We start from the raw sequence: 10,911 nt of genomic DNA, 5'->3' as shown, positions 1-10,911 counted from the left end.
GCAGGGTAAGTGGGCTGAGGCTGATTGCAGCGTGCCTGTGAGTGGGTTCGTTGCGTGGGCGTCTGCTGACTGGCAGAGATCATGGCCAGGGCTCACGCGCTTCACGCTGTTGGCTGATCTGTGCTGCGGCTCCAAGGAAAGGAAAAGAAAGCTGCCGACTCTGCTTTGCATCATCAACAGAGACACTGCAGCCACTCAGTGGGTCCTGGTAAATGTGGAGGCCTTGATTCTCTACATCTACAACAGCCTGGAACTACATGTTATGTTATTCACATTAGGCCTGTGTGCATATCTGTGAACCAGGACACTGTCTGCCATGTATGAACCGACACCCTGGAGGAAAACGCTGCAGACATGGATGGAAGAATGGTGCACGATGAAATGCAGGAAGTCCCGTCTGAGTGTGATGTCGACCAGGAAACAGGTCAGCGGCCACTTACAGCGAGTTGACTGGATGTACACGCACCATGCAGGGAGTTGGACTACTGCTGAGGTAATGAGGGACGGCAGCACGGAGAAATGCCAAGTGATGGAGAAGGAAAAGCGTTGGCGAGGAGAGGAGAGGAGGCCGAGAGCAGAGAGACACTCATCCAGCTTCCACTCAAGTAGCTCACGTTTAGCAGGAGTTTAAATGAAGGAGACTGTGCTGAGCCACAGAACCAGACGTGGACTCAAACCGACCAACTCTGTGGCGCGGCTGATCTGTTGCATCGAGACCTAGCAACAAGCAAGTGAATAGTTTTAGGAGGGAAAACATTTTAAAAACTCATTTGGAACTAAAATACAATATATACCTAATATAGAAAAACCTACCTGCATTTTACTGACATGAATAAAAATATAAAGACGACTGAAGTCTCACCGTCAGGCTTTAAGCTGTAACAATGCTTCTGAAGCCCAGACTTGGATCCAGCAGAGAAACGAAGGCTGTTCAAAGAGCTGCCGGCAAAGAACAATAGAAAGATGAGACTTTTCCTCACGCGGTGCTGAAGCACGCGCACACTCACATCAGTGACCACAGTCAAAGAACAAAGCATCGTCTGGTCGCGCTACTGCTCCTGGTCTGGTATAAATAAGGATAAACAGTCTTCAGCTGCCATCAATATGGAATCAATAAGTCATCAGCTTTAAAACCAAATCAAAGGCATCACCAGAAATCAATCACTGACCCTGAGCCACCGAAGGTCAACACCTGCTCCACAGACGTGTGTCACTGTCATGATGGTTACAATGTATGAAGACCGACCACTTATAAAACACCCAGGTGGATTCTGATCGGACTGGATCTGGTCCTAATAAAAGACGGTTCCGCTATCAGGTGTGCTTCGATGATCTGACTGAGTGAAAGTCTGGAGATCCAACTACAGGAGAAAGTAGATGATTTCAAAAACGAAGGAAACCAGCAGCCACTGAAGCACATGAGCTAAAACAGCTGGTGTTCCCGTCTACAAAAAGAGGAAGAAACGCTTGGTTGTAAAGTCTGGGAATTAAAATACAATATATGAACGATACAATAATACTACAAGTCAGTATACTATTATACCATTTTAATGCACCGTGTGTTTTGTGGATGATTTGGGGTCTGTGGCTCCTTAAGCAGCACTAGCAGCTATAAACTAAACATTCTTTGTCTGTTTTATTGATTTTAAAAACATTATATAATTTACAGGGAGAACTTTTCAAAATAAATTTCCAGTTTTAATGTTTTGTTCATTTATGGAGTTGATTCTTTCAGCCAAGTCATCAGAAAGCAAAGCTATAAATCCAGAATCTTGGAGCGGTGAAGGCACAGAGACATCTAGTGTCCCAGTAACGTCCGCGCAGCTACAGTTCATGGCTGTTACATAATTAGTTTGTCTGGCTACAAAAAAATATGTTAAGACTGTTTTCAAAAGAAAACTGTTCACATCTGTTCTGGAACATCTGTATGAAGCTGCAGCGGACTTGGACATGGAGACAGCATCATCATCATCATCATCATCATCATCATCATCATCATCATCATCATCATCATCATCGGGATGATTCCAGAGGTCATGGCTTCGGTGTTTGAGAGTCGGGCCAGTGAACTGGTCTTCTGTGCTGGAGCTAAAACACTTCCTGTTTTCAGTACCCAGGTCTTCCAGCTCCTGATTCTCCACACACCAACAGCGCCCTCTACCGGTCAGAGTGGGAATCGCAGGCTCCTGTCAGCCCCACAGTCCTCGTCCCCCGTGCAGCGTTTCTCCCTACATGGACCTGTACGTGCAGCTGGGGCCGAGCTGACAGAAGGTCACTGTGAGGAAGAGCAGACGCGGCTTCGCTTCAGCAGTGAAGAAAAGAGGCACAGGCAGTCAATACCATGAACCAACCAGGGATAGTGGACATGTAACACCCTGAGCCTGTGTTAGTGACAATAACAGACCTGTTACAGACCTGACAAACATTCTGCCAAATGCTTTGAAGCATGAACATCTCAGAGTAAACGCAGCAAACTGTTCTCAAACTGCTGCCATTTAGACAGGAATAACTTTGTTTATCTTCTGCCAAGTTCTGCATTGACTTGTTGATATAAGATCCTCAGGCCGTTGAGATGCCATGGCTCCACAGAAGCTCACCTACAGTGGATTCCACTGAAACATCCACCTGAACACCGGACGTTAAGCCCTGAAGCTCCTTTATCCAGCAGAACAACGTGAGAGGAGCCACACAGTGAGCGTATGTGAGTCTGTGGAGACATGGAGGCTCCACCTCCATGACAGGTGTGAGTCTGGAGATGCTGAGGTGAACCTCACGCCGTGGATCCGACCAGCATGTTCTTCCAGAGCGCACACACCCTGACCGTTCTAAAACACTGGGATGAGTGGACAATGCACGGGGCTTTGATGTTACCAGGGTCCAATGGCGCCACAAACAAGGAACTGTGTAGCCTTCATAACAGGAAAACACCTGCCCTTGAGCAGAGGAAGGAAGACGCCCCCTGCGCTCCACTATCTCTGCTTCCCTTCCTTCCACGAGATAGAAGTTTACATGATGCTCACGCTCAAGTTCAGGTCAAGGCAAAGTCACCATATGTGTGTGTGTGTATATATATACATATGTATATATATAAATCCCCCACTCTCCCCTTCCTTGGAGCAGTCTGACTCCAACCAGCTCGGCTCCTCCACCAGAGGCCTGGGAGCTTGAGGGTCCTACACAATATCTTAGCTTGTTTAGCTTAGCATCTTAGCTGTTCTTAGGTCTGCACTCTTCTGGACAGAGATCTCAGATGTTGTTCCTGGGATCTGCTGGAGCCTCTCTCCCAGTTTGGGAGTAACAGCCCCCAGTGTTCCCAGTGTTCCCATCACCACGGGTACCACTTGTGGCCTCACCGTCCACATCTTGTCATCTCTTCTTTCAGCCCTTGGTTCGTCTCAACCTTCTCGTGCTCCTTCTTACTGATGTTGCCGTCACCTGTGATTGCTACATTTATCACTACAGCCCTCTTCTCTTGTTTGTCCACCACTATGTCGGGTTGGTTGGCCGTCACCAGTTTGTCAGTCTGTATCTGGAAGTCCTACTGGATCTTAGCATTCTTTCTCAACCACCTTTGGAGGCGTGTCCCATTTGGACTGTGGCTTCCAGCCTGCACTCAGCACAGATGTTCCTTTTCACTATGTTCACTACTTGGTGATGGTGGTTCCATGTGTGCCCTGCCTGCTAGCAGCCTGCATTCCGCTGTTATGTGCTGGGTTGTTTCAGGGGCCCAGCCTGGTGTGGTAGATCCCAGCTTCTATTGCACGCACGCACGCACGCACGCACGCAGGTTTTGTTGATGATTTCACAATGTGAAATCGTGCACGAGTCCCTGGAAAAAGACTGGAGATAAACTCATAACTCACGGCTGCTTGAAGCAGTCAAAGCTCTGATTCTAAACTATTGCTACTGGTCACAGTTATGTGCAACAACAGTGGATACAGGTACATATAACATATTACGTATTATACATTATATCCTACTGTCCCTATTACACGTGATGTGATCCTGTACAGTACAGTAAGTCCAGCAGCTGAAGCCCAATTGAAGAGATTCCCAGGGGAAAATAGGCTGGAATGTATAGAGGCCACAGGTTTAGTCTAAACAGCCATTTATAAGGCTTAAGTGGGAGCAGATGTGTGTGTGTGTGCGTGTGTGTGTGTGTATGTGTGTGTGTGTGTGTACTATCTACTATCTCCTACTACATATGTCCCTGCTCGGTGCAAGTGCGTGTTTGCTATCAGTTTTCCATCGCGTGTATAAACATTCCCAAATGGATCTCTGCTCCTCGTCCTCAGCGTTGCTTCAAATATTTAACCGCAGGGTTGTTCCCAGGTCAGCGCCTTTCACACAGCAGCCAGGGAGGCAGAGCTGTGCCAGGAGGAACTACACAACTGGGAACGGCAAGCAGACGCACTCCCGTCGTCTCATTTATCACAGCGTGAAGCGTCTCCAGGAAGAAGTGAGAGAGGAGGGAGAACGGAGACACAGCGGCACACGAGTGGATGCGACCCAGAGGATGGAGCTCCTCCGGACCCGTCCACAGAGAAGCAAACGTTCAGAGAGTTACGGGTCCATTTATCGCCCACCCACTCTCACGACCCTGAAGTTTCACCGTCGTTCACACCTGAGCATCAAGAGACACAATCACAGAGCGGTAGAACCAGAACCGCCCCACGACTTCATGATCCGTTAGGATGAAGACATCCTGAACCAGATGTTTCATTGGCTGTTAGATCTTGTTGATCACACTCTTCTGCTTCATTGTTCCTAGTTAACGGGTTTCAGCCGTCGCTACAACGTGTTTTTCCAGATGTTCAGCTGACGTTACTGAGTCAGATTGTGATGGTTAACTCGCGTTGTGACGGGTTTAAATTATTCACTTCTTACGGGTGTTTTCTTAAGAAGAGCAGGTCAGTGTGAGCCTTACAGTAGTTAATGAGTAAGTGTGAACAGTGACATATCCTTACCATTGCCACCATTTGTTGGGTTTCTTATAAAATATTATTCATCAACCTTGTAAAACTTTACTTTGGCTGAAGAAGATTCAGCTCAGGAATCATAACGTTGTGGTGCTTTGTCTTTTTCAGAAATGTGACACATGGGCATCAATCATTTACATTTGCAGCACAATCATTGATTGCAGTCTCCACATGCTACGTGCGTAAACGCGTAACAGAGGCCACACGGCGCGTCACTTCAGAACCACGGTTTGGTCCCGAATTGGACGCTCCACGGAGGCGGGAGGGATCGTGGGGGCGTAGAGTCGACGGAGGGACGTGTGGGAAAGGAGGCGCGTCTCCACCTTCCCTCGCTCCTTCACGCGCTCTCTCGCCATTATCCCCGTGTCGCTCTCCGAGCCCGTGCGTAATGGGGGAAGCGAAGATGAACTCTCTGGTGAAGTGGGCGCTCATCCTCTTCGTCCTCGTCTCCCTCATCCTCAACGTCGTCCTGATCGCCATCCACTCCAACAGGACGCCCAAGTGTTCCGCTCAGCGCGTCCACGCGCTGCGGGGCGAGCACGACGAGCGCAGCCTCGTGTTCGCCGACCTCACGCGGGAGGAGTACCTGCTGGTCCAGCAGTACATGCTCAAGCAAAAGGACCTGGACATATCCACCAACCAGCTCACCAAGCCGTCGCAGAACTTCCTGTTCCTCATAGACCTCTCTCTGCCAAAGAAGTCCGCTGCGCTCTCCTACCTGGAGGGAAAAGGCCAGAAGCCTCCGAGAGAAGCGACAGTCGTGGTTTTCCACGGCACCAAAGGCCACGTTAAGGAGTACGTAGTGGGACCTCTTCCCAACCCGACCTACCACAGGGATGTCACCGTGGAGAGATTCAAGACGGAGCTGCCCATCAATGCGCGCACGGTCACCATCGGGGAATACGCGCTCCTGTTCGAGTTCATGCACAGGGAGGTCTTCTCCAAACTCGAAAAGCTTCTGAAAGAGAGCTTCGACGTGGACAAGGGGGGAATGCTGGACATGTTCGAGCAGATGCCCCGCGGTGTGAGCTCTGGGGACAGGAAGACGTGGGTGTCGTTCTTCAGGGAGATGAGCGGAATGTACATCCACCCGGTGGGCTTCGAGGTGCAGGTGAACCACGAGAGCGTGCACGAGCGCGACTGGAAGGTGGAGCGCGTGTTTTATAACGGCGTCTACTTCGACTCGGTGGAACAGCTTTCGCAGAAGTACGACGAGGGCTCCGTTAAGAAGATCGTCTACAAGGAGCGGCCGGACTACGGCTCCCTGAAACCCAGGAACCGGCCTCTGCAGATCGGCCCGCAGCTGTTTTACGCAGAGGGAAAACGCTTCAGCATCGACAAGAACCACGTCCTGTACATGGACTGGAGCTTCGCCTTCGGACTGAGCTCACTGACGGGCATGAGGGTGTTCGACGTGCGCTTCAAGGGCGACAGGATCATCTACGAGCTGAGCGTGCAGGAGGCCATGTCCGTGTACGGGTCCCTGACCCCCGGCATGATGATGACCAAGTTTCTGGATTCGAGCATCGGCATCGGCCGCTTCGCGCACGAACTGGTGCGCGGCGTGGACTGTCCCCACGAAGCCGCGTTCGTGGACACGTACCGCTACATCGACGCCCCGGCTCCGATCCGGTTCCGCAACTCCATTTGCGTCTTTGAGCACAACATGGGCCAGCCTCTGCGGAGACACTTCGCCGACTTCTTCCACAACAGCTACGGGGGCATGGCGAACAGCGCCCTGGTGTTCAGGACCATCACGGCCATAGGGAACTACGACTACATGTGGGACTTCATCTTCTACCAGAGCGGGTCGGTGGAGGCCAAGGTGCACGCCACGGGCTACATCTCCTCCTCTTACCTGGTGGACGGGAACCTGAAGTACGGGCACCAGGTGGCGGACAAAGTGCTGGGGAACATCCACACCCACTTCATCAACTTCAAGGTGGACCTGGATGTGTTGGGTGAGTGCAGGAAAGAGACTAATACAGTATAACACGGAGCGAGAAGAACATAGAGTCCAAACAAACAGGCTTCAAGTTAAATGTGATAACTATAGTTACTATATAAGCTAAATAATATCTAATCCACTGAATATCAGCGTTGATGAGGCACATCTGGACTCCACTAGTGCAGGAGAACATGAAGTGGCACAGGAACAGGAGTTTGGCTGTGGTTTCGTTAGGAATGTGCACAGACGTCATATCTGATGACGGGAGCTGCACGATCGTGACTAATTTCTGAGAACTGCTTCCTCCGTAGGAGTAAAGAATGTTTTCCAGACCAAAGACATGCAGTACGTGAACAGGTCCCTGCCGTGGATGCCGCAGCAGCACGCTATGGTCCCTGAGCTGGTGGAGAATCAAGTCAGGACCGAAAAGGTCGGGCGTCACACGTGCTTTCCCTGCTGCCGTCGCTCCGTTGAACAGGTCTCCGGTCTGTGGCTCGCGCCGACTTTGCCGCTTGCTCCCCACAGGAAGCGGCCCTGAGGCACGGCACCAAGACGCCGCGCTACCTGCACATCGCCAGCAACAGGACCAACCGCTGGGGCCACGCGCGCTCCTACAGGCTGCAGGTGTACAGCTTCGCCGGGGACCACCTCCCCGAGAGCGAGGCTGAGGAGAGATCCATGTCCTGGGCCAGGTGAGTGGGGGGGGGGGGGGGGGGGCTTGGGGTAACCACCACCTCCTTCTCATAACGCGCTGGTTATTATTAGCTGATGTTACAGAGGCCTGGGAAAAGCACTGGCCTCGAGGCACAATAACACAGAGACCCAAACAGGATCAAAATGCAGCAACCGCACACACAAACATCCCAACTATGGACTCAGACGCTGAAGATGGAATGGAAACACAGCGTCCTTCTGTAAAGCCTCAAACAAGAAGGAGTGTAGTACTCCAAGTAAAATCAGCAGCAAAGTAAATATTAGGTACTTCTGAGTTTAAGTTTTATTTTCTTTATTATGTAAACATAATCAAACAAACCGAGGGCCCGTCTGAAGGTGGAGCACCATGCGGAGGATGTGACTCTTAAAACCGTTTGCTCTTTTGTGAGCAGGTACAAGGTGGCCGTCACCAAACACAAGGACCTGGAGCAGACCAGCAGCAGCCTGTACAACCAGAACAACATGTGGACCCCCGCCGTCGACTTCAGCAAGTTCATCGACGACAACGAGAGCATCGACAACGAGGTGAGTTGAGACCAACGCGCGCGCGCGCGAAAACGCACGATGCGGCTTCAAAGCGTAACCGAGCTGCGTGTGCCAGGACCTGGTCGCCTGGGTAACCGCCGGCTTCCTCCACATCCCTCACGCCGAGGACATTCCCAACACGGTAACCGTGGGCAACGGCGGCGGCGTGCTGCTGCGGCCTCACAACTACTTCGACCAGGACCCGTCGGTCCAGTCCGCCGACGCCGTGTACATGGAGCCGGGCCGAGAGGGCAGCTGCGCCAGCAACAGGATGGCCTGCCTTGCTCAAGAGACCTGCAGCCCCGTGCTGGAGCCCTTCGAGTACCACGGCTTCGACGGAGTCATGAAGTTCGAAGACTAGCTCTGATTCAGGAGCAGACTCCGGGAAGCCGCGAGCTCCGATTGGCTTCGTCCGGTTTGTTCATGGATGCAGATCAAATTATTTGTGCTTCATATGTTTAAAAAGTCTAAAAATGTGATTACTGTATGCGATGGTGTCATTCTGTGTCTCAGTGTGTTTAGTTGTGAGGTGGAGTCAGGACAGAGCTACTTTCCTGCTTTGACTCCAGCGTCTAGTGTGTGAACGCGAAGCGACTCCGGGTCGGTTCTGAGCTCGAGGCCACATTCTCTGATAAACCCTCCACACGAAGCATCCGTGCTTCGGCCTCGGTCGCGCTGAGGAGCCTGATTTCCTGCCTGATCTCACACACATGAAGACGATCTGACAGCTGTTCCCCTTTGACTTGAAGTGAACCCGATCAAACATGGTCCCAGAGCAGAGGAACGTCTGGGTCGGGGTCCAGCTGTGGCTCTGTTCTGTTTTCTTACACTTTTGCATTTATGACATTGAAAATGTGAATTCACCCCATTTATTGTTGTTGCTAACGGGGCTCATGTTGGCATTAGCTTCATATCTACCAGCTGCTTTCTGTGCTGATGACTGTGGTTCTGGGTGTTGGTAAACACTTTGGGTTCCACCTTCCTGTGAATCAACCTGCATCTGGAACCAGCGTGTCTTTTTTTCAACCACTGACAAACACTGTAATGGAAACGATGCCAGCTGACAAATGTGTGTAAGAAACGCAGATGTTCACCGGCTCCTCCATAAATAAAAGAAGAGATTCTATAATTAAGAAAGCGTTTGTGTTTGTCGTAAATGTTGACTGATGTGAACCAACAATACAAAGTAGCTGCAACACAAATCCCGGAAAAGAGCTGCGTTTCCAGAAGTGAAACACAAAAAGCAAAAGTGGTCTGGACACACACACACACACACACACACACACACACACACACACACACACACACACACACACACACACACATTCCTCTAGTGAACAGGATGTGAGTACAGTCCATGGAGGGTTCAGTGGCTGTTTTTCTTTTCTTCTGTGGTTTGTGTGAAGTGGTTTTGTGTTTCGAGAAGTAAAATGCCTCTGGCTAAATTTTCTGTCCGTGTGTGTGTTTTTGCATGTTGCTTAGACAGTCGTGATGTAACCGGTCACCAGTATCACATGAATCGTGTTATATTAATGCAGAATTCTACATAACATATAGGCTTCTGAGGAGGGAGATGCGTAGTCGCACACACTCTGCTCAGACGAGAGATGAGTTGAAACACACCCAAAGCTGATTCTAGACCTGCTGCCAAAGGGGTGGATCAAACTGGTCCCATCACTCACCACCATAAGCTGTATGTCACCTATATGTCAGTAGATTCCTCTGAATCCTTTTACTGTGGAATGCGTCACAGTCGCTGTCGGGTGTTGCACCATGTGATGAAGCGGAGTCTCCAGTGGCTGAAGTGCAGATGTACGACTGCAGACCCCCGTGAACCCATTGATGATGAGGTCGCTGTGTTTCAGCTGATGGGTCTGGTGAATCCTCAGATAGAAGCTTGCGTCGATCGGTGAGCGGACAGGACTTTGAATGGGTTCTAGCTGGTTCTTTCAGAACAGAAGCACGCAGGATGATGGATGAGGGAATTGTACAGCAGCACCTGATGCTCTGTGTTTGTACATTTGAGCAATAGCTCCCTAAAAAACTTAATTAAAACCCACATATGTACCTAGAACTGTGGCATTTCACAGCTGGAGGTCATGATGCAGGTCGGATGTATTAAATCCTGGGAGTCACAGCCTCCAGGAAGTCAACGCTATCACACAGGAAGCGAACGCAGCAGGACGTCCTGGACGCGAGTCCCAGCAGAACTGCACAGGAAGGAAGTGGTGAGATAGTCAAGCTACTGTAACTGATCAGGACCTAATGTAAAGAACCCGGGGACTACGTGTGCGATAGCACATGTCACATGTCATGTGGACATTCCTCTGATTGAGTTCTCACAGCGACCGGATGGAGCCGGTCCAGAACGTGCAGCTGTGCACATGCTCACTGCTGAAATGCTGTAAAGTGACCTGACTGCACCGCTTGTGAAGACTTCACCATCAGCTAAAGCACAAGAGCTAAAACCATCACAAAGTCTCCACCGGTCCATCGCACCCAAACACTGGTTAAAGCACTAAATGGACCTGAGGATGCTGCTACCGCGTCTTTCTGACGTTTCTGATCACACAGCACAGAAAACAAAGGTTCACACACACACATTTGATGGTATATGACATAACGTCACCAGACTCACTGACAGACGCAGTCACATCAGGGGAATATTTTCTAAATTTATTTTAAATAGCGTAAAGTTGCCTTTACTCACAGTTCAGTGGTGTGAAGTTCGTCAATGCTGCCCCC

At 50.4% G+C, this 10,911-nt stretch overlaps 1 protein-coding gene across 1 annotated transcript; it reads left to right on the top strand.

Annotated features, from left to right (window-relative positions):
* Positions 1 to 5,265: 5,265 nt before the first annotated feature.
* Positions 5,266 to 9,356, top strand: aoc2 (amine oxidase copper containing 2). The gene is made up of 5 exons (XM_029159826.3): positions 5,266 to 6,940; positions 7,239 to 7,357; positions 7,453 to 7,619; positions 8,034 to 8,166; positions 8,243 to 9,356. Exons 1-5 carry the CDS (start codon positions 5,368 to 5,370, stop codon positions 8,525 to 8,527), a joined length of 2,277 nt encoding a protein of 758 aa, XP_029015659.1. The 5' UTR covers positions 5,266 to 5,367; the 3' UTR covers positions 8,528 to 9,356.
* The last annotated feature ends 1,555 nt before the right edge of the window (positions 9,357 to 10,911 follow it).

The sequence above is a fragment of the Betta splendens genome, chromosome 8 (assembly GCF_900634795.4).
Source record: "Betta splendens chromosome 8, fBetSpl5.4, whole genome shotgun sequence".
NCBI lineage: Eukaryota > Metazoa > Chordata > Actinopteri > Anabantiformes > Osphronemidae > Betta > Betta splendens.
The sequence above is the reverse complement of the archived record's forward strand: the minus strand, read 5'-3'. Positions and strand labels throughout refer to the sequence as shown.

Coding starts and splice junctions, on each gene's coding strand:
- aoc2 (XM_029159826.3), top strand. CDS start 5,368: ATGGGGGAAGCGAAGATGAACTCTCTGGTGAAGTGGGCGCTCATCCTC. Junction 6,941..7,238: donor GGTGGACCTGGATGTGTTGG/GTGAGTGCAGGA, acceptor CTTCCTCCGTAG/GAGTAAAGAATGTTTTCCAG. Junction 7,358..7,452: donor ATCAAGTCAGGACCGAAAAG/GTCGGGCGTCAC, acceptor TGCTCCCCACAG/GAAGCGGCCCTGAGGCACGG.